Raw genomic sequence first — 24,065 nt, forward strand, 5'->3', positions numbered from 1 at the left:
AGTCTATATCAATTATTTAGATGAGGAAATAGAACTTAACATATCTAAATTCGCAGGCGATACGAAACTAGGTGGGAGAGTAAGCTGTGAGGATGACACAAGAAGAATGCAAAGGGAAATAGACAGGCTAGGTGAGTGGGCAAGAAGGTGGCAGATGAAGTATAATGTGGGGAAGTGTGAAGTTATTCACCTAGGTAGTAAAAATAGAAAAGCAGATTATTTTCTAGAGAGGGAGAGACTAGGTAGTGTTAGTATTCAGAAAGATTTGCCATGTTGGTATTCATTGCAAAAGGGTTAGAGTAAAAGAGTAGGGAGTCTCGCTGCAGTTGTATAAGGCCTTGGTGAGACCGCACCTAGAATATTGTGTGCAGTTTTGGTCTCCTTATTTAAGAAAGGATATATTCACCTAGAGAGAGTGCAGCCTAGATTCACTAGGTTGGTTCCTGGGATGAGGTGGTTGACCTATGAGGATAGGTTGAGTAAACTAGGCCTATATTCTCTAGAATACAGAAGAATTAGAGGTGATCTTATAGAAACCTATAAGATTCTTAGGGTCTTGACAGGGTAGGTGCTGTGAGACTGTTTCCCCTGGTTGGAGAATCTAGGTGTCATAGTCTCAAGATTAAGGGTCAGCCCTATCGAACTGAGTTGAGGAAACATTTCTTCACTCAGAATTTGTGGAATCCTCTACACCAGAAGGCTGTAGATGCATATTCAAGACTGAGGTTAATAGATTTCTAAAGGATTGAGGGATTAAGGGACATGGAGATAGGGCGGGTAAATGGAATTCGGTTAAAAGATCAGCCATTATCTTATCAAATGGCAGGGCAGGCTCAAGGGGCCGAATGCTCCAAGTCTTATGGTCTTATGATATGCATCAACTGAAGATGAGCAAAACACAAGTAGAATTTCAGTTAAAAAAGCGTCTTTGTTTATATTTCAATAGAATTACAAATAATTCAGGCCTAAATCAAGTTAGCTACACACTCTTGTTGAAGTTGGAATAACACTCTGTTTCACATAAGTTCATTTTGGAGTGCATACATATCAGTCTGGATTGTTAGTGATTCTATATCTGGATTTCTTCTTCTATTTTCTGCTCATGTACAGATGCTTTTATGGCATGTGAAGCCAATCCTGCAGCTGAAACAAAACGAGACACTGAAGGAGTCTGCGTAGCTAGTATGGAAATAGATGGAGAAAAACTTGGTGCCATAGCTGAAGGAATAATGCTTGAGCTGTCAATAATGGGCGAATAAGAATATTTGGGGAAAGATGGATTAAATCTTATAATTGGCAATCGCGGAGGGACTGCCCTTATACCATGCTGTGCAACTGATGTTATCAATGGCGGTGGGATAATAAGAGATTTTGGTTCATTTTTCAAAGTTTGTTTTTGTAGATTCTCATCTTTCAGGTTTGCAATCTCAGTAAAGACAGAGGCTAAAGGTCGAAATCCAGGCTCCCATTTAAGCAAATAATCCCAATTATAGCTGCTTTGCAACTCTTCCTTTGCAGATACAAGGGATGTGAGAGATCCATTCAATGACGTCTGTCCATTTAATATGAAAATAAGCTCTTTGTTAGCGTCCAGCATGACAATATTTTCCTTTATTTCTGTACTCTTCAAATTCTTTGATAAAGGTTTCTCTACAACAAAATTTGTATCACGCCCTTCTCCTCCACCTTCATCCTTAAAATTATGAATGTTTTCTGTGTTACTGAAAGTCACAGTAGTAGAATTTGTTTCAGAAGATCGACACAATAACTGGTCTGATTCCCTTGGTATCCCCGAGTCTGGCACTCTGATTACCTCATGACTTAATACAGAGCTAAAATCCCCACAGCACTGATTACAATTAATCATCTTAATCTCTTCATCTTCAACATTTTCTCCTTCAGCAGAGCCTCTTCCACTTGAATCTGAATTTCTAGGATTAAATGATTCCTCCTTTTTAGAAATCACTCTTAAACTCAGCTGTTCTAGTGAACCGTCGAAGGGAGTCTTTCCGTCTTTATAATCACTTTTCACATCATGGTGAGCTAATGTTGCCGCTAGGTATCGGAGGCAATTTACATTTGAAATTACATTAGTGAATGTGAAATCCTTTTTATCTTTTCTTTTGGATCTACAGATTAGTCCAGTAAGGCATGCAGAGAACAGCAGGAATATGACAAATGAAATGGTGAGGCTTACAGTAATGTTTCTACTTGGCTCATCAACCAAGACGTCCCATGATCTGGAGACGTTAATTGCAGCAAAACTAATAGCAGATCTTGAGTGTGACACAGGACTGCTGGCTTTAATCACCAGCTCTATTACCTCTTCTCTCTTTTTGTAGCTGCCTTTAATCTTGTGAACAGCATCTGAAAGATAAACAACTCCACTTGTTTTGTTCACAGAAAAGAAAGGAGAAGGCTGAAGAAAGGAGTACTCCACAATTCCATCTATCCCAGCATCATTATCTATAGCAGTCACTTGTCCAGCTTTATGCCCCAACTCCACATTCTCAGAGAGTGTAAAATAGTAAGATTCTTGAGTGAAAACTGGTTCGAATTCATCAATGCCTTGAATATCCACCTGAACTGTTATAGTTGCAGTTGCGTTTCCTTTATCTTTGGCCTGGACTATAAACATGTATTTCTTTTGCTGTTCAAAATCAATAATTTCCTTTGTGTGGATGTCACCAGTCAGTGGATCAATACCAAAATTCTTCTCATCCTTTGGCATAGAGTCATTAATTGAAGGTGATGGCAGGATAGAGTAGGTTAATTGTCCAAATATGCCAGTATCATGATCTAGTGCATGAACTGCACATACTGATGTGTGGATAGGCTCATTTTCACGTACTGTACAGTTCAAAGTAGGAAAAGCAAAGTAAGGAATATTATCATTTTCATTCAATACATCGATGTAAAGAACTGAAAAGGCCATTTTCTGATTAGTAATACCACCATCGACCGCCTGGACAGTTAATATGAATTTGGAGATCTCCTCATAGTCTAGAGGTAGCCTTGATCGTACAAAACCTGTTTTAGGATCTATCTTAAAATGCTTTCTTTCATTTCCAGAAATGATCCTGTATGTGATATCTGCATTTACTCCCTGATCATGGTCATATGCCAACATTTCAATAAGTTTGCTTCCTAAAGGGATGCTTTCTGCAACTTCAACATGGTGCTCCAAGCTACTGAAAACTGGTGCATTATCATTGACATCAAGCACTATTATTGATATAACTGTGGTTGAATTCATTGGTGAAGTTTCTCGATCAGATGCACGGACAACTAAAGTGTAATTTTTCATAACTTCTCTATCTAGTACATTTGCTAACACCAGGTTACCTATCATCTGATAATGACTTTCTACATGACTCATTGAGTTTTCAATGTAGAATTGGTTTTGCTCATTACCTCCAATAATTGTGTAGTCAATGTAACAATTCTCACGTGCCCAATCTAGATCTGATGCTGAAACTGACAAGAGAATCACTCCAGGTGCTATGTCTTCATTAACACTGATATTATAAAGAGCTTGTGTAAACTGTGGAATATGATCGTTGATATCCTGAATGTATATCTGCGCAGAAGTAATGCTGGTCAAAGCTGGGTTCCCACCATCTCTTGCTTCTATCAGAAGCTGTATTACAGCGTTGTCAGTTGCATAGTAAAATATCCTGTGAGTAAATATTGCACCTAAAATCCAAAACAGAAAGGAAACAAAAACATAAGTCACGTAAAATACAAAATAAATTTAATAATTAACTGGTTTATCAGCCAATATTTTATTTAACATTCTCAAATGTATCAATATTAAAGAAACTTGCATTTATAGTTTTGGTACAATTTAGTTCAATCATCCAAGAGAAGGAAGGAATATGTTTTTATAGTGGATTATCAGACTAAAATCTCTCAAAGTGCTTTACAATAATTACTGTCAAGTTTCATGTAGGCAAAAACAGCATTACTTTTGTGCACAATTGTCAATTTGCACATTATTCCACAAACAGCCATGAGGTGAATGACCAATTGATCTGGAGGATTGTTGGCTATGACACCAGAAGAAATTTCCTTGATTTTTAAAAATTATTATTGGATCTTTAATGTAATTTTAGTGTTCAGTCTGATTTTGTTAGCATACCAGTCTCTGAGTTGATATAAAATCCCTGTGTAGCTCCCAGAAGAATCCTGTAGGAGAGTTGTCCATTTACTCCTGAATCTTTATCTGTGGCAGATACAGTCAGAACGTAGGAATTCATCGGTGTGAGTTCAAGTAATCCAATCTAAAATAAGATTATTCTGTAAATATAGTTCAGTACAAACAGACCAATGCAAAGCAATGTAAAAATGTAAGTGAGCAATATAGTTACTTATGTTCCTGCAGATTAATCTGGTTGTAATTTAGGGATATAGTGATTTATAGCTGGCACTGACCACCATTCAACCTGAACTCGTCTTTTTACTTCAAATCGGAAATCATTAATTAGAATTATACTTTTTATAAAACATAAGTGTTTTATCTCTATAAATTATTATCCAGCCTTTCATGGTTCTCTGGTAGAGTAATAATAATACTTACTTTTGATATAGCGCCTTATCACAGTATCCAGATGTTTCAAGCACTTCAAAGAATATATTTTCATAAAAATAAACATCCTTGCATTTTTTATAGGGCCTTTTGTGTAAGGAAAGCATTCCAAAGCACTTCACAGCATATACTGTAAAGTGACTGTGTATTTTGTGGACGAATGCAGCAGCCAATTTGCACATAGTGATGCCCCACAAACAGCCACGGAGTGAATGACTAATTTTTATTTGGTCATTCACTCACGGGGGGATTGTTGGTCTGCGCATCAGGAGAAATTCTCTTCTCATTTCGAATAGTGTATGTGATCTTCCCACTTAGGACAGGCAGAGGGGTCCTCAGTTTAATCTCTCATCTGAAATACGGCACCTCCAACACTGCATCCACAACCCCAACACTGCATTGGAATGTCAGCCTGGACTATATGAGTTCCAAGTCCTGACATGGGCTTGAACCCACAAACTTATGACTCAGAGACAAGAGAGCTACCAACTGAACCAGGTGGCACACAAAGTAAAATGTAAAGTAGTGTGACTATATGTGTTTGTGGGCAGGTATACACCAATAATTGTTTCATAAATTAAAACAGTGGAAAACCTGGTTAAACTGTATAACTTGGGATAAAACTTGGATATATATTTCATTGTGGTCTTTCATTTATGGTCTTTTATTATAATAAACTTAAAGTATTGTGATATATGGGTTACTAATGTAAAGGGCTCAGAGACGTTGTCTGGCTTGAAGGGAGTTATATAAATGCAAGTTATTGTTGTTGTTGTACTAAAGTGCACATTCACATCAGTGTTAAACAGCTGAGGCATCTCAATCTTCACCTAAATATGCTTTATAGTATACCATACACTCATAGGTAAGTACATCATGATATTTTAAGACATATTAATTATTTTAGCAATATTAAAAATGTTAATTTAAATACAATTTATTGCACACTACATGTAAGATAATGTACCTGTGTGGGTTGAAAAAAAGTAAGCTTGTGAATAAGCTGAAACCTGCAGTTGGTTATTGAAAATGGTAACATGAATAATGTTATGAATTTTCTTTTCAAATTATTTATAGTAGTTTTACCTGATATGTGTCTTGCGAGAAGAGAGGTGGATTATCATTGACATCCACTACAACAACTTTAAGGCTTGCTTCTGTTTCATGCACAGAATCAGAAGTTCTGATCCTCAACAAATATTCAGACTGTACTTCAAAATCCAAGGGTTGAGTCAAAGTGATAACTCCAGAGTACCGATCAATAGAAAATTTACCTCCTGGGTTACCAGCCTCAGTAAAATTGTATGAAAGAATTGTGTTTAGATCCATATCATTGGCTATTATCTGTACAACAACATAACCAGTCGGGAGATCTGAAAAGCACAAATAAATTAGACAAAACTCATTCCAATTATGCTAATATGTTGATAGTAAAGGCATACCATTATATTGTAAAGTAATTTAATAACATGTTGTTGAAGTAATGTATAGTGTTCTGTTGCTGCAAGTTACAAAATAGAAAATTGTGCATTTGTTGTATATCATCTCTTAACACTGGTCTAATTTTCAGATTGAGTAAAACATGTGTAACCATGTGTACAGAGTCACTACTCTCTAGTGAAGCTCTTTCACACATTCTCCTGATGTGAAAGGTGCTATGTCAAATGATTATTATTAATAATAATTACATATGTTCTCATAACTATGCAGTTAATCCATGAAAAATGTTTTACAGAATCAACTGGAATCATTTTTATTGATAGGTACATAATTAAGAACATCTGCTATCCCCTCTTTACTTGTGTTTACACAGATAGCATAAACCGCAAATCAGACCCTCTAATAGCTGTTCTTATGCATTTTGTCAGGAGTCTATTCCCACTCCTTTGCTGTAACATGTAAACACTAGTTAACTCTGGCAGCGATAGCTTGACAGTATTTTACTATATGCAGATACTACCCTGGGATGGATATGTTTTATTGTTACTTCGAGACTGTGAAAGACCAAACTCATTACATTACCACTACAGAAAGAAGGGATTTCTCTCTAACAAATTGTTAGAAATGTAACTGATGCTATATTCTAATTATTTTATAGGACAAGGTAATCCTAGATTTGATATAAATTCTGAGTTTGTTTCACTGTGTTAAAATTGAGCATTGTTTAACATGATTGTGCTTTTTTAAATTTATTTTAAGTGCCTTGACAAAATAGTTTTTTTTACGCCAAAGACATTCTCCTAATAATGTATTTTACATTCTTTCTGTATGTCCATCTAAAGTCATAAGAGTATGTGCAATTGCAATCCATTTTTGGTCCTTTTTTTTAAAATGAATGGTAATTGACTACTTTAATATGTTCCAAACATATGTCCTCATTTGGGTATATACAAGCAGTTATATTTGTTGCTTTTAAACAATAATCATAACGACAATATTCTGCTCGCTACAGAACTGCTACATAAACATCAAATGATTACCTAAGCATTCTGCTTTTTAAAATATTTTCAATGATCAACTAGCAAAACATAACACAAAATACTGCAGATGCTGGAAATCTGAAAACTAAAACAGAAGTCGCTGGGAACACTCAGCGGTTCTGACGAAGGGTTGTGGATCCAAAACGTTGACTCACTTTCCTTTCTCCATAGATGCTGCCTGACCTGCTGAGTGTTCCCAGCAACTTCTGTTTTTGTTTTCAACTGGCAAAACATTCCTGCTTCACAAAGCAAATAAAGGTTAAAAAATACACTGATTGTCACTCTGATCCGATTTACAGCGTGTACCAATAACCTCATTTTGAGACAGATGAGATTTTATTAGGATCTGCAGAATAACAAAGTCTCACGTGTAAAAGAAATTCATTATTGAACAAAATATCACCACTTTTTATGCTTCCATAAAGATCTGATATCAAAGCTTAACTTACTTTCAAAAATCTTCACAGTTTTCAACGGTGGGATCGTTGGAACATTGTCATTAATATCCACAACCTGAATCAAAATAGTGGTTGTTGCTGAAAAACGTGGATTTCCTTGATCAGCTGCCTGAACAATTAATCTGTTAACAGAAATGGGGATATGTAAAGTTTAAACTTAATAACTGCGCACCCCAAATTTGCTAAAAAAAAACATAAAATAGAAAAATGACCAAAACCACTATCTTACAGTGACTGAATAAGTCAAGTTCCGTAATTGTGATTTAGGATTGTTGAATTTGGGGGGATCGTATTCTAGGTTCAAGTGGCACTTAGGTTTTCTTAGTCACGGTATTAACTGTGGCATTTGTTTGGCATTGTATTACTGCTAAAACATTATGAAACAAATAACTCAAGAACCATGGCTGGTAGGAAAAAGAAAAGACTTTAAAAATTGTACTTTAAGAACATATCATTTATTTTTGGTTGTAAAATATGCAGTAATTTTACTCATGTTAGCGGCAATTGGGAATGGAATGGAGGACTGGAATTGCCAAGTGCTGAGAAGAGTGAGGATGAAGCTTTCAAGAGCAGAGTGTAAAACAACAACAAAATTAAATTTGTGTAGCGCATTTCACATCAGGACGACGTCCCAGGGTCCTGGACAATCAGTGTTTCAAACCCAAGCTGGGGATCGGGATCAGGGAGGGTGGAGGGAAGGGGGAAGGAGGGTGATTGAAGGCACGGTCGAAGAGGAGGGTCTTGAGATAGGTCTTGAAGGAGGCAAGGGAGGGGGCGAGGCGGAGTGACTGCGGGATGGAGTTCCAGAGGGTGGGGGCAGAGTGGCTGAAGGCCCACCCGCCAATATTGGGGCAGGCGAGGCGGGGGACGTTATGTATGCCGGAGCCCGCTGAGCAGAGGAAGTGGGCAGGTTGGTAGGGGTTAGGTCACAAAGCTAGGTGGGAGCAAGACCATGGAGGGCTTTGAAGGTGAGAATGAGGGTTCTGTACATGATTCTCTGAGGGATGGGAAGCCATTGGAGTCGGGTGAGAATGGGAGGGATTACAGATGCCTTTGGTATGTAATTAACAAACCATGATTCTGTATCCTTTACACATATTAATGCAGAATTGAGGGCACAGCCCACAAATTACATCCTATGTAGTTTAATTTAAAAGTACTGGATCCAGTCACTTTTAGACTTGATTGCTGATGTGAAACCCAATTCACATCTTCATTAACTTGAGCGGAAGAGCAAGGCATTTTACCGTTAACATCTGACTAATATGATCAGTTAAAAAATCCTCATTAGAAATGCTGAAATGTTACACGGGATTTTCTCTGTAAGTGTAAGGTCTCATTGTGAAGTGAATGGAAACAGATATATAGAGAGGCACTATTTGTGAATGGTCAAGTGTGGTCTTTACTCCATTATACTTACTATATTCAATCAGTTCAGAAAGCAAAAATTACAGAATAAATCTTTCACTTTGCTTATTCTTTAGAAACAAATTAACTTTATTTAACTGTAGCTTGTGAAATTTCCTTCTGGCTATATCTTATGAACAAACCAAATTTCAATACAGATGGAGTTCAATATTTCGCTCCATGAATTAATTTGGAAAAAATTTCCCCAAATCCATACATTTTTCCATAAATTATACAAAATTGCCAATACCATGGGATTGAGAGTTTCCAATCAAACGTTAAACGTCATCTATCTATTTCGAAATCCTAACAAACAATGTTAGCTATTTGCATGTGTTATAATTTAAGATAGCATAAGAACAAATACAAACCTGTAGGAGGAAATTATTTCTCGATCCAGAATAGCATTAGTGGCAAGAATTCCACGGGCAGAATCAATGATAAAAGCCTGATTTTGGTTTCCTGATATTATGGAATATTCAATTTGACCATTGAGCCCACTGTCAGCATCAGAAGCAAAAATCTGTTAAAAGTGCACAATCATTTAGCATGCATTTGATTAACTTTGTGGATAGGCATTTTTCACTGGCTGAATATTTTCAGTGAAGGTCAAAAGCTACACCTAAATCCTCCCTTTTTCAATTTGTACTCATGGGTAACCATTTGTTGCGACACTCTTCATTACTCCATTCATTAGACTCTCTGCTTAATTTTACCCGAATTCCTTGTACCAAGCTGCATCAGACTAGCCTCACAGCTTGTCCATAGCAGCAAATTGGCTTTGGCTAGGATCCATTACAAGCCATACCCTCCTCAATACTGTGGAGAGATCCAACAATCAATTAACAACTAATGTGGACTGGTTTGGGTGGACGTGGGGCATTGTGAGGGGGAGGGGAGGCATTTACCTGCATGACGTACGTATTGTAGATCTGTCCTTCCCATACAGATGTTCTGTAATGGCTTTGTTCAAATTGTGGTTGATTATCATTTACATCTTGGAGAATAATTGTTAGTCTGCTGTGTGCTGTATGATGATTATTTTCTGCCAATAAAACTAGGTGAACTTTGGTTCTAACTTCAAAATCCCAAAATTTAGAACCTTTTGCAACAATCTCACCTGTAAAGAATGAGACGAGATGGCAATACATTCAGGCACATACTGCCACACAAAATAAGGCATTAGCTATAAATAGCTGCGGCAAAATAGTATTCTGCAACTAGTGTCCAAGAGTTTTAATCTGGAACTATGTTCCTAAATTCTTATGCTTTAATTACATGAATATTATTGGATGACGGAGGATTTGCTGCTTACAGAATTTGCATTACAGAATATTACCAACCTCTTGGTGCAGAATGATTTTAAGATATGATTTTGTGTTCAGAACAATACATTTTCAAATTCATGTTAAAACATGCCAATAACATTTCCCTTGATAGCCCAGAAATCTAATATAAATTGTGCGAGCAGAAAAATGGCAAGTGTGACTTAATCTTTACATAGGATCCTTTTTCTTCAATGAACAACAAGAAGAATCAAAAGAGCAGATAATAATTCTGTTTGAATGACAAGCAAAGTTGTTTTGAACAGTTTAAATTTTGACCAAATATATGAACCTTGTCCTGGCCAAAACGAGAATCAGACCAGGTTCTTGAGCAAAGTTTAATCCCACTTTTGTTGATTGGGAGTGGAAGTGTCTGGGCCACAGAGGGAGAAATCCGAAAAGTGTGTATTGTCCTCTACTGTAATTTGTACATAAATAACTGTTCTTTCAATCACTTACCAGTATTTGAACCTATGCTGAATGCTCCATTTTCATTCCCTTTAAAAATGCTGTATCTGATTCGAGATGCATTATTGCTGTAGTCTTGAGCTGCAACTCTCAGTACTGAGGTTCCTGAATAATAAATGAACATTTACTTTGACAAAATAGGTTTTGTAGAACAATTTTGCAATCTATGTCAAATCCTGAGGCTCTTAATTCTCATATACTGAGCTTTAGTGGAGTTCTGTAGCTCAGTGGCTGGGTTCGATTCCCAGCAGGGCGAAATGTTGTGCAAGTTTCCTTACTCCACACGCCTCTGTTTACCTAGCAGTAAATAGGAACCTGGTTGTTAGTCGATTGACAGATCGCTTTTCCGGAGACAATAATTCCTTCAAAAAAAATAATAATAATAAATTGGTCACTTCAATCCATGACTGTTTGTGGGACACTGCTGTGAGCGATTAGCTGCCGCGTTTCGCCCACAAAATATACACTTTACAGTATATTTTGTGAAGCGCTTTGAGACGTCTCGAAGACGTGATAAGGCGCTATATCAAATGCGAGGATTACTATTATTTAAGCTTGAGCCTTAGAAGGTATTTGCCAACAAAATACAGTTACTACGTTTTCCAAATTACGACTAAATCTGAAGAATTTTTGCACAATCTTAAAGGCTTTTTGCACTGTGAAGTTTCTTAAACTGTTCCGAGACCTGAAAATTTACCCAATCTTAGTCTTCAAAATGAATATGCACTCATATAGAGCATTATCATATCGAAATGTGTCAAATTAGTGACAATTTCAGTAAGCCTGCTAGGCAAATGCAGCAGTAATTTGCATCAGGAAATTCACATAAATACCAATAAGGTGATTAATTAATTTATCTAGAGAATTGTTATGTCAGGACATAGGAAATCAAGTATGACAAGTGTCATGGGATATTTACAAAAATATAATATTTTGATTGATGCAATGCAGACAACACAATGGTCAAAATGGTTTGCTCACCTGGCCTGATGTTTTCAGCAATCGTTACTTCATACATGTCATGAGTGAACCAAATTCCTTTTTCCTCTCCTTGTAGATATATCACCACAAGTCCAGTTGATGATCGAGTAGGAACACCCTCATCTCTTGCAACTACATATAAAAGGTTTGTACTAAAATGAACATGGGGCAGTGAAGTCTTCAAGTAGATTTCACCAGAGTTGCTGTTGATGGCAAATACTGAATTAGATTCCAAAATCTGGAAAATAACAGTGCCATTTGGTCCTAGATCCTTATCATCAGCTCTCACAGTGGTGATGGTAAGATTTACCATAGTGTTTAAGGTGACATTGGCAATAACTGGGTTTTGTACAAAAACAGGAAAATTGTCATTTACATCTTCAATATGTATTATTACATTAACAGTGGTACTTTTTGGATTTTGAATGCTGTTATCACTTGCAACTGCCCTGAAGACATATTGTGATTTTGTCTCTCTATCTAATTCCCCCGTTGTTACTAGGAGACCAGTGCTACTGTTAATAGTAAACATTCCAGAAGTATCATCAATTATAGAGTATATAATGTCACCATTAGAACCATCATCCTTGTCAACAGCTATCAACTGAAGTACACTGGATCCAACAGGAAGATCCTCCTTCACAGAAGTACGATAATGGCTTCTTTCAAATATGGGACTGTTGTCATTTTCATCTAGAACAATAATCCATAGCTTTGCAGTGCAAGTCTGTTGTGGGCTACCAAGGTCCCGAGCCTCAATTATCAGGGAAATATTACTGAATTCTTCTCGGTCAAGTCCCCTAGTTGTAGAAAGTTCTCCAGAAATAGCATCAAATCTGAAAACGTCAGTGAGATTTCCACCTTACAGACAAAACACAATGGAGACTTTGTTAAGCAACACTGCTTTCCTCGTGATTTACTGAATAAATTTATCCAAGCTTTTTCAATATGGCAAAACATTGTTGTTTGATTCACCACATAAGTTTTAAAAAATAATCTTAATTAGAATGCTCAACTTACCAAGAATTTGATATATAACCAGTCCATTTTCCCCAGCATCCTTGTCCATAGCCATAGCTGTATAGATAACCGCTGGTTCCTGATTTTCTGGTATACGCAACTCATGTACAGGAAATATGAATTCAGGGTGGTTGTCATTTTCATCCACAACAGTCACCATGATTGTAGTTGTAGCAGACAGAGATGGGACCCCATTATCTCGCACTAAAACTATTACACATAATTCAAGAAAATGCCGCCAATCATTTTCGTACAAAATTTTAGTTAGTTGACAATAAACGTAACAGCAAAAATCTTTTGAAATAATCAAACTCTCCAATATTTTAATATCTCATTTATAAATATACTAATAGTTTTTCCTATTTGCGTTATGTATCCTACTCGCGAAGGAAGTTTCTCAAAGTGTCCTAGTTAACAATTTGAGACGTTTTGATAGTGTGGTATCAAATGAGAAGATTATTAAATGCAAATGTTATGATTATAACAGGAAAGTGATTCACCTCAGGAAGAGAAAAATACATTTTTTTCTAATAAAGTTAAATGAACATTATTGTCGGGGTATATATGAAATAAGTATCTACGATGGGTTTGAATTGGACAAATCCATATAACTATAAAATAGTGTGAGTGAGGAGATTCCTACCTTTTATACTAATGTTCTCTTGCAGTTCTCTATCCAGCATTTGTATTGTATGGACCTCACCAATTTGTGAGTTCATTTTGAATAAATCATATCCAGCACTTGGTAAAATCTCATAAGTAAGGGCAGCATTTATACCTGGAAATAAAATGTAAAAAACATTAACTGAGAACATCGCACAATTTATGGATATATTTTTCTAAATGTTGCAATCATCCCACCTAAATAGTATTAAGTGCTCCAAGATGAGACCCGCGTCTTTAAAGAGTGCAATATATAAATGGAAGTTGTATTATTTTAAAGAAATGACTAGAGCTACATGAAGATAATACAGATGACCCCGTTATCATGAGGTGGCCTGGTCTATAACCTTAGACTCCCATGTTAAAACGAAACACGAAAAATGGCCGACTTTCGGCCATCAGGTTGTTGCTGACACCACTTGTTTGTAATTGATGTTTGCCTATTATGCAAAAGCACCGCTGACATTATTGTGCAAGGAAATCGTGCAATGTGCAGAAAGTGACATTAATGATGCTTCCTACACATTACTGGTTGGCATTCCATATAGCGACTCTGACAATGTGTGGTCCACTAATTCCCACAAAAGATCAACAATACCTATGTTACTAAAAGTCATGTTGACCAGAATTTCACCTCTTTGGTATTTTGTAAACAAAAAGTATAATAACCGTATAAAATTGAGAAGTTAATATTTATACTTAATACTGCATGCAGATAAGGCCTAAAAAGAACTTGATTTGGCCTTTGTAACTGGCTGATAATTGCTTAGGGAAAATTCCAAATCTTCAATCCTATCTTGTAGTAAGAAGATTTAAAGTTGATTTTAATGTGAACTGCTATATAGTCACAGAAGGAAAGTATAGGAACTCGCCCCTGGAAGCAATATTTACCTGAATCTCTATCAGAAGCTTCAACCTTGATAACAAACTCCCCCTGATTAAGATTTTCAGAAATCCTAACTTCATAGACAGACTGTTGAAACGCTGGTACTTCATCATTCACATCCACAATGAAAATTGTAAGCATCTGTGTCGATGATTGAGCAGGAAGTCCATTGTCCTGCCCCAAAATTGTGAGGACATAGGATTCCTGCAATTCCCGATCTAGACATGAGGCCAAGATTAATGAACCTGTAACGAAATGCAGTCTTCCATTAGTTTTATTATAATCCATTTGAACAATAATATTGTAATGTTCGCCAAAATTCAATAACTGACAATCCAGTTTTAGTACCTGATGATTCATCAAGCTTGAATGTATTGTCTTCATTCCCTGAGATGACAGAATATGTAACTCTTCCATTTTCACCTGCATCTGCATCCTGTGCAATAATATGATGCACACGATAACCCACTTTCTCATCTTCCATTACATATGCAACATTTGTCGACACAAATGCTGGGCTGTTATCATTCACATCCAAAACAATAATCTGAGCGATCAATGAGCATACTTTGCGTTCACTGACATCCACTGCTTGATCTGTTGCAGTTACTATTAGAACAGAAGTCTGAGCCATTTCACGATTAATTGACGTCACTGTCTTTAAGCAGCCTTGAAAGGGATCTATGTAGAATAGATTTTCTGAGGAACTTTCTAGCACAATAGAATATTGCAAATCGCTGTTTGGTCCACTTCCATCAGCATCTTTTGCATTAAATAAGTAAACAAGGGACCCTGCAGGCAGATTTTCTTGTATTCCAACCACAATTCTATCATCTTTAAACCATGGCGAGTGATCATTTTGGTCTTCTACTTTAATACTGACAAAAACAGTGGTATTCTTTGAAGGGATCTGACTGCTATCTTCTGCTATTATCTTCAACAAATAATGAGTTATTGTTTCATAGTCCAGCTCTTGGGTTAGGTACAATTCCCCAGACATACTGTCAATTCCAAACTGAAAGTGATCATCACCTTCAACAATAGTGAAATGTACTTTCTGTCTGGCCAACATGTGGTGGTCATGTGAACTGATAGGACCCAAAATATTCCCAGGCTTTAAACCTTCTGGCACGACAAAATACCTGAGGTTATCTCTGTTGTTCAGTTTTTCTACAAGTCTGGGGATAACCTGAAAAAAATCATGCAATTCGTAAGCTTATTTATTTTTTGCACAGAATTACTCACTTATTTATGGAAACAATGACAAATATTACATGATCATCGGTACTCAACAGAAGAGAATACAAAAGTAAATTGATTTTGAAAATATATTCTGTAATCGTCAAGCCAGTTCCAGAGTGCACCAAGTTTAAAACAACAGGGAGCTGAAATATATCCTTTATCTATAACCAATAATATATTGCATAATATGTTACTATTGTGAATGCATGTACCTGGATAGTAATTACTGCTGTCTGCTGAAGTGGTGAATATCCTGCATCACTCGCCACCACAGTTATTTTATAATGCGATACTTGACTGTACATTAGAACCTTGGACGTTCTCAGTTCTCCAGTTTGGGCATCAATTTTGAAGCTGTTTGAAATGTCTTCTGTGGAGAATTAACATATTAATCCCTCGTGCCCTCCACTTCACCATCGGTGGCCGTGCCTTCAGCCACTACGCCCCGAAGCTCTGGAACTCTCTCCCTCAAACCCTTCGCCTTGACTCTCCCTCCCCATCTTCAAATCCCACCTAAAGACCTTCCTTTTTGATCATGCTTATGGTCACCTCCACCCTCCCTCTCCCCCTGGCTCGTTGTCAGACTCCGCCATTGCGAAGCACTTGGGTCGCTACCCACAATGAAGGGCGCTATATAAATCCAAGTTGTTGTTGTTATTAAATAAGAATTTTCTTTTTCATTCTCTCTCGCTACAGTTTTTCCAAGTCTTCTTCCTCCATTTCACTTTCAAATGGTTTCAGCTGGGAAGGGAGAGCTATTCATTGCGCATGTCGGAAGGACATCTCAAAGTGCTTAACACTGCTGGCTGGGCATGCGAACTGGGGGAGGAGGCAGAAGGGGGTAGGGAGGGGAAAAGATGTCCAAAAACAGAGTAAATTTCACTTCTTGAGATAGACCTTGAACGAGACGAGGAAGATAGCAGGTCAGAGAGCTGGGGAGGCTGGCAAGCGCAGTGTTGGCTTAGCCAGGCCTGGACATGATAAACGTGTGGATGAGGCTCTAGCTCGCTCGAGGGGAGAGGTAGTGGCGGAGGAAGATAATGTAACAGAGGTGAGGGAAAGCTGAGTGTGTAAGAACTTAGATGTGGAGATTGAAGGGCAGTTTGGAGTCAAACAACACACTGCTCCCAAATCAGCAAATAAATCAGAGAAGCTTTTAAAGTATTAGCACTTTTCCTATCCCACAAGTAAAAAGACTACCAGTTTAAGCTGGTTTAGCATTTTGACAATGAGCTAATCAGATTTTTTTCCACTGTTTTATTCAATATTTCACTATTATATGTAGAAGAAACAACTCTACTAATTGTCATACCATGAACAAAACAATCTTAAACATAGGATTTTAAAAATATATATTTGCTACATTTCCAAACAGCAAAACAATAATTTAAGAATATGAGAACTCTCCTCATATTAACAAACCTGAAATAGAATAAATAACTGTGCCATTTTCACCAGCATCTGGGTCCTTGGCAAATAAAGTGGTTAGAAATGTACCTTCAGGTTGTGCTTCCAAAACCTGCCATTTCAAATATGTACAGTATAAGTAAAAATATATAATAAATTAAACAAGACATAAGAAGTGCACATACAGCACTTTAGCTATTATAAACATGAAGTTATACACTACTTATGAATGTACTGTACTTAATGTATCTTGTAAGCACTAATAACCCTAACAAATTACTTACAGTAATAATACTTACTAGATTCATCCAATGTATATCTGTAATAGAACAATTCTCTTGAACATCTCAGATTTCAGCAACATGTTCAAATTAGACTACAATCTTGATGGTCAGACACCTAAAATTATGTTTTCACCATTTAGAAATGGACAGTTGATCCTTATATGCAGAATGTACAGACAGATTATTCTCAAGACTAGGAAAGGGAGAGATTCTGTTTGGAAAATTGTATGATTGCTACTAAGAAATTTTCAAAATGTCATTTTGTCTACATGTGATTGTGAAATACTGTTTAATGGAATATTTAGAAGAGGGGATAAATATTTTGCTCGTGTTTGAACTAAAAATTTTAAACAAATTTAATCAAATGAAAAGACTACAGAAATTCTCCTTACCTGAAAAGAATTAAAATCACGACATGTATTCGAAAGATTCTGGTATGGTAAGGGCATAAATATTGGCTTCAAGGAGAAAAAAAGAGGTATTCTCATGCCTATGTGATTCATTTAGTGTGTGAAGGGTCCTGTGAAGGACCCAGATTCAACCCCCCATTTGTTGTGAGTAAGTCCTCTCAGTTGGTTTTGTACCCCGTCATTGTAAAGCACCCCAAGACATTATCCCAAGTGAAGACTGCTATATAAATATTGTATTTATACAACACTGTTAAGGGCTCTGAGACTCTATGCTGCGTAGTGGACGCCATATAAGTGCAAGTTGTTTTTGTACTAAATTTGCTATAATTACAGAGTGGAAAATCGGTCAGGGTTCCTGGTTCTGAACCAGTGACCATGCTACAGGTGAGTGTGTGTGGATGGATCAAGCTTGTTTACAATTTACTTTAGTTGAACAGCCTGCCAACACTCACTGCCAAGGCTTTTACTTTTGGGATGACCTGAGTCTGTGGAGCAGTCGCTCCAGTAGACACAGGAATCAAATGTCGTTAAGAGAAGGAATGGGTGAAATCAGCAACTGGAAAAAAAATGAAAATGGAAAAGAAAACTATAACAAATACGTATATATAAAGGATAGAAACCAGAAAGGAAGTCTTTTTTAGGTTACTACATATGGTGAGAAGGAAATTGATTTGAATAATAGAATTTAGAAAAAATTTGAAAGGAGACAAACAATAAAGATGTTATAATATTTTTGAAGAAAAAAAAATTAAGGCTTGTAAAACCAAATTCCTCCCCAATGTTCAAAGGTGTAAAGAAACTGTCCCTTGTAGCTGTAAAGGAACAAGCGAAACCTGCAGCTCCAAAGTTATTCATTGTGCACTGGGAAGGAAATTAACACTTTAAATTCACACTTATACCAAAGCAAAAATTACCTATGGCATGATTTAAGAAATATTTGTTATTGGTTTACAAAACCTTTATAGACGCTGTGTGCTTGCATGAGACTAACCAAATTGCATTTTCCCCTTTTATGCTATAATAATACACTGCCACAAGGTGGCGATAGAGGTATTTTGGTAACCTGCAACTAATGCATTTGTTTACACAATGTTGACCTGAAATACAATTTTGCTACAATAAGAAATAATTATTGTTGCAGTAAAAACTCTAAACACATCAATCTATCTGTAAAAATTGAAAGCTTACCATCGTGAGGAATCTATTAAAACAAACCATTTAAGAGTAAATTCTTGTGAAAGGCGCTATATCAAATGCAAGGATTATTATTGTTATTATTATATCTTCTTGCTGATTGAGGGCTTGTAAATGAGCAAACCTGTGCTGAACATATTGTTTTTTTTCCAGCAACAATTTCATCCTAACATATTGCTGATTTGTAAAATATGTATTTGTAAATTGTTCACCAAAAGGAAAGCAAAAAGACGGAAAAAGTATGGATTAAAAATGCTACCTTGCCAGAGTCGACATCTTCCTAAATGCCTGTGCACCATACTGTCAGGTATTAGATTAATATTATTTTACATTCAGAAAATGATCAAGAATGAAACTTTAAAGTACAAATAAAACTAACATTGTATTTTGCATGTTATAAACTGAAGAGTATTGAATTTATTTATTTTGTGGATACAATTACTGTTAGGTAAGAAAAATCTGAAGGTTCAGTTTAATGTACTCTTTCCTCGATGGCAGAAATATATAAATTCATAACAGTTTCCCTTTTGTAAAAAATACTTGCTGTTGCCAATGATTTTAATGGCAGTTAGAACTTTGAAACAGTCCAAATCCCAAATCCAGAACCACAAAAGCCTAGGAAAACAGGAATTCCCAGCTGGTATTGTGATTTTCCCAGGGCCAGATGACTCCAGATTGTCCCGCAGGACACAAAGCTCTACTCCTGCTTTACTCTACTCTACTCTATTTACTCTATTATTTATTTACTCTAAATATATTATTTATAAATAAAATTATTTATAAATAAATAATCTATTATTTATTTACTCTACTCAATGGAACTGCTTCAAGATGCACATGATCCTCCCTGTAACATTGAGCACTAAGAATGGATAAATGTGAATTTCTCGTTGATACTTCTTTTTGTTCCTCTATAAGGAGTAGCATTTTGCACAGAAAGTACTCTTGACACTGTTTTTTCATTCAGTGCAAAATATAAAAATGAAACACAGAAGAGCACATACCTTAACAGTTATCTCACTCTCACTTTCTGGATAAGAAAACAGTGGCGGATTATCATTAATGTCAGTGACTGTGATGTAAACAGTTGTAGAGGCATTGCGCTGTGGCACACCATGGTCTCTAACCAGTATTGACATCTGATGTTGTGTTTGCTGTTCACGGTCTAAAGCAATCCAGTTAATAATCTCACCTGGAAAACATATTCAACACAGGAATTATAATATTTTAATTGAAGTCTGCCAACATGTCAAGTCATTTTTTCTATATTCAAAGCTCATTACCAATTGTATAAACTAACCATTAATGAAGAAATCTATCTGTTTCTCTATCATCTTTGTGACGTCCTCCTGATGTGAAAGTGCTTTAAAAATGTAAATTGTACTGCACTTCCTTTTAAAAAGCTTACTAGACACAAAGCCAGCTTGGGGTGGAGAATGGGTGTCATTGACCATTGGACACAGAGCCAAAGGGAGATGGGAGATCTCACAGAACATCAAGAGTAAAGCAGGAGGCCATTCACCATTAGGACCAATCCAACAAATAAAATTGGTCACTTCACAGTTGTACGTAGGACAATTGGCTGCCACATTTGCCCGTTCGCCCACAAATATACAGTCAATTCACTTTACAGTGTGTTCTGTGAAGCGCTTTGGGACGTCCTCCCGACGTGAAAAGCGCTACATCAAATGCAAGGATTATTATTATTATTATAAAACATAGTCACGATATTTTACAGTATATTCTGTAAAGCGCTTTGAGACATCTTGCCAACATGATAAGGCATATCAAATTGCAAGGATTATTATTATTCTTAGAATGAACTGAATCGGCAATAGCCCTGTGCAAGAAGAACAACGATCACCAACTCATTCCCCTCAATGTGAGCTGATGCTTTCTGGATTGTGCAAACTAAAACGACCCTTTTATACAAAACCAGCTGTACCCTTTGCAGCTTCACTTGCAACCAAAGGATCCAATATGGACTGTAGAGTGACCTTGAAAGGTTTGATTTTTCACTTAGGCATCTTGATGATAATATAAATGTATAATTTATAATCACTGGCACATCCTCCCGACGTGAAAGGCGCTTTAAAAATGTATTTTTGTTGTTGTTGTTGCCGCGGCTTAGCTTCGTCTGTGTTCTTTATTTTGTTCCCGCCGCCGCTTGGCTCCGTGCATGCTCTGTGACGCATGATGCCACAGCGCCACGGTCAGCTGACGTGGCCAAGTGGTGTAACTGCACAATGCCACAGCGCCAAGTTGACTCGGCGACCACCAGGTGTAACTGCAGCAAAAAACGCAAAACTGGAATACATTTTAGGTCAGAACTTATGAACAATAAGAGATGCCAAAAAAAAAATGCCCATGTCACTCCCAGGACAAGACCTTTCTAATGAGGTATAAATCATGATTTTATGATCTTAATGATTTATTTGTATGTTCAGAATTGTTTTTGTTGTTGAAGAAAATAATTGGCAAATCAACATTACACCAAATTGGTTGCTCAATATCACTATGATCTCAGCTTAGAACTCTGGTGGTGGCTATCACACAATAAAAAAAATGTGTTTGATCCAACAGTCAGAAGCATGACCTTTAATAAATCTAAACATTCTTTCACATCCTAGGTTTGCTTAATATAATCCATAACTTTTCTTTTTACCTGTTTTTGAGTTCAGTCTGAAGTATTTTCCATCAGATAATAAAATATATGCTATCTCTGAATTTTTCCCTGAATCTTGATCTGTTGCTTTTACTTTTCCAATCAATCCGTGAGGAACTTGGCTTTCTTCAATTGTGAAAAAATACAAATCTTGTGTAAATTTGGGAGGGCTATCATTTTCATCTGTTACACTAACAGTCACAGTGGTGGTAGCACTCAATCTTAATTGATCTGCTGGATTTATAGCAAACACTTTAAAGGTATAGCTAAGTGTGGACTCATAGTCCAGACTGCGACGAGTATAAATCCAGCCAGTGTCAGCATGGATGTCAAATATCACTGAATCCAAAGTTGGTTGAAGAGAGTAAACTATGACTGAGTCTGTCAGGAGATCTTGACTATAGGCACAGACTTGCACAATTCTAGTGTCTGGTGGTGCAGCTTCACTGATTTCAACTTGATAAACCAGTGTTTCAAAAATCAAAATATCATCCAAGTGATCAACAATGACTGATAACATGAACATGGCACTCAATGAACGAGTTCCCTCGTCACTAGCAAAAATATTTAAACTGTATTTGTGTTGCTTTTCTGAGGAAAGGCTCCTGTTGAGAAATATGGTTCCATGTTTGGGATCAATGGAAAACATTTGTTCATAGTCATTCTGTATACTGTACATGACTATTCCGTTGGACCCACTGTCTTTGTCTTCTGCATGTGCAATAAAGATAACTGTCCCAGGTAAGGTGTTCTTTGAAATGGTGATTGTTTCATATTCTTTGTGAAATACTGGTGTGTTATCATTGACATCTGTAATCGTTATGTTGACTTGAGTGCTGCTGTAGACCGGGGAGCTGTTCATCTGAGATTGAACAGTAAGCACCACAGAAGGTTGGGCTTCATGGTCTAACTGCCTACTGGTTTTGATGAGACCAGATCTAGGCTCGATGGAAAAATAACCATATGGATCACCAGAGGAAATTCGAAATATGTTTTCTGGAGAATCTGCAAAGAAAAAACTAGACAATTATTTGTGAGTAACAATTCAATAGTAAATAGAAAGGAAAGAAAAATACAAAAAATACACCAACCTTCTGCGGTGCTAACTGAAACAGTTTTGATCAGAACGATCACAAATAATTGCACTAAGGTGTATTATATAGGGCTGGAAGCAACAATAAAACAATGCTGGTCCAGTTGGAAAATGCACCACTTGGTGTGGAAATGAACCAGAGATGTTAATATTAATTCCTGTACAGTATATCCCCAGTACATACCGTCTTAACACATGTGCTAGCAAGCACATAATACACTTGTGTTGCCATGTGGTTAAAACTTAAAGACTACAAATAATGCTTTACTTAACAGAGCAAAAATGATTGCAAAGAATATAGAGGAAACAGGCCACTCAACCTAATCTTTCCCTGCCATTGTTTATACTCCACGTGAGTCAAAACAGGCTTCTATCTCTGTTTTACAGTTAATATATTACCATATATTGTATCTCATTATAAACATGAAATATGACATTTTAGAAGGAAACATAATTTCTAACATTCAGAAATTTCAACCCCAATTTAAAAACATTTTGACTCATTTTGATAGTTACAAAATCAATTCAAAGGGTTAAAATCATAAGGCTGCAGAATATCTATTATTTTGATAATGTACCAATGAAAACATGTAAAATGTAACAATAATACTCACAGAATACAACCACACTGAAACAGTGTCAGTGTATTCTTTGTTCTTTAATATATGAAAACAACTTATTATTGTGCGGTCACGAAAGAACAATAACACAAAAAGTCACTGGGCTACTGCCAAATGTGAAGTGCACGGCAAAAACAGAAAATAGCAAATCTTTTATTTGTTACCTCAATTGAATAAAAAAGTTATTGATTAAAAAAACCTGCATCCCGACATTTTCCGATCAGCAAGTGAGTAATGCTGCCCTATCAGCGCGTTGGACGTCCTCCCGACGTGAAAGATGTCTATAAATTTCATTTTGTTGTTGTCGTTGTTGTTGCTATCAACTTGTCCTGCATAGTCATACGTAACGGAAAATATTCCATCAACACTCAGTGGCCCTTTTTCTTACTACCCTATGAAGAATTAACATCAAAAGTAAGAAATCTACTGTGTGAAGCTAAATTCTTACAAATTGGCGTGATGTACATTGAGTTCTTTGCAAGAGACACAGTTTAGGAGCCCAAGAACTTTGAGGTGCAAATTATGTTGACGTTTTCTCACCAAGTGCTTTTCAACCCCATGATCTGGATTAATTGTCTGCTAAACACTAGTTGTGTTATGCAAAACTCACCTGATTCACTTGTAGTTTGTACTATACCAACTGAACTATGTATTGGGATATCTTCCGCAACAACAAAGAAATAATGAGAACTCTTAAACTTTGTGGGAGGAAGAACGCTCTCGAGAATGTACACAGTCACAGTTGCATTGATTGGTGAGATCAGGCCCCCACCATCTTGGGCAGAAACCATCAACAGCAAACTGGAAACTTGCACATGACAGAGGTCTGAAGTTAAATATACTGCACCTAAAAAACAAAAATAGATATAACCTA

At 36.6% G+C, this 24,065-nt stretch overlaps 1 protein-coding gene across 1 annotated transcript in view; it reads right to left on the reverse strand.

Annotated features, from left to right (window-relative positions):
• Positions 1-908: 908 nt before the first annotated feature.
• Positions 909-24,065, reverse strand: part of dchs2 (dachsous cadherin-related 2) — a 43,122-nt gene continuing 19,965 nt past the window's right edge. Inside the window, exons 5-21 of the mRNA XM_042340281.1 lie at positions 23,802-24,038; positions 21,479-22,483; positions 19,818-20,005; positions 16,941-17,037; positions 15,731-15,888; positions 14,625-15,465; positions 14,282-14,521; positions 13,371-13,505; positions 12,728-12,937; positions 11,708-12,568; positions 10,718-10,831; positions 9,842-10,053; positions 9,305-9,456; positions 7,518-7,648; positions 5,675-5,961; positions 4,142-4,283; positions 909-3,696 (exon numbers count right to left, since the gene is read on the reverse strand). Of these exons, the coding sequence (XP_042196215.1) occupies positions 1,070-3,696; positions 4,142-4,283; positions 5,675-5,961; positions 7,518-7,648; positions 9,305-9,456; positions 9,842-10,053; positions 10,718-10,831; positions 11,708-12,568; positions 12,728-12,937; positions 13,371-13,505; positions 14,282-14,521; positions 14,625-15,465; positions 15,731-15,888; positions 16,941-17,037; positions 19,818-20,005; positions 21,479-22,483; positions 23,802-24,038 (7,637 nt within the window). The 3' untranslated portion in view covers positions 909-1,069. The remainder of the gene's footprint in view (positions 3,697-4,141; positions 4,284-5,674; positions 5,962-7,517; positions 7,649-9,304; positions 9,457-9,841; positions 10,054-10,717; positions 10,832-11,707; positions 12,569-12,727; positions 12,938-13,370; positions 13,506-14,281; positions 14,522-14,624; positions 15,466-15,730; positions 15,889-16,940; positions 17,038-19,817; positions 20,006-21,478; positions 22,484-23,801; positions 24,039-24,065) is intronic.

The sequence above is a fragment of the Callorhinchus milii genome, unplaced genomic scaffold (genome assembly GCF_018977255.1).
Source record: "Callorhinchus milii isolate IMCB2004 unplaced genomic scaffold, IMCB_Cmil_1.0 Scaffold1, whole genome shotgun sequence".
Taxonomy (NCBI): domain Eukaryota; kingdom Metazoa; phylum Chordata; class Chondrichthyes; order Chimaeriformes; family Callorhinchidae; genus Callorhinchus; species Callorhinchus milii.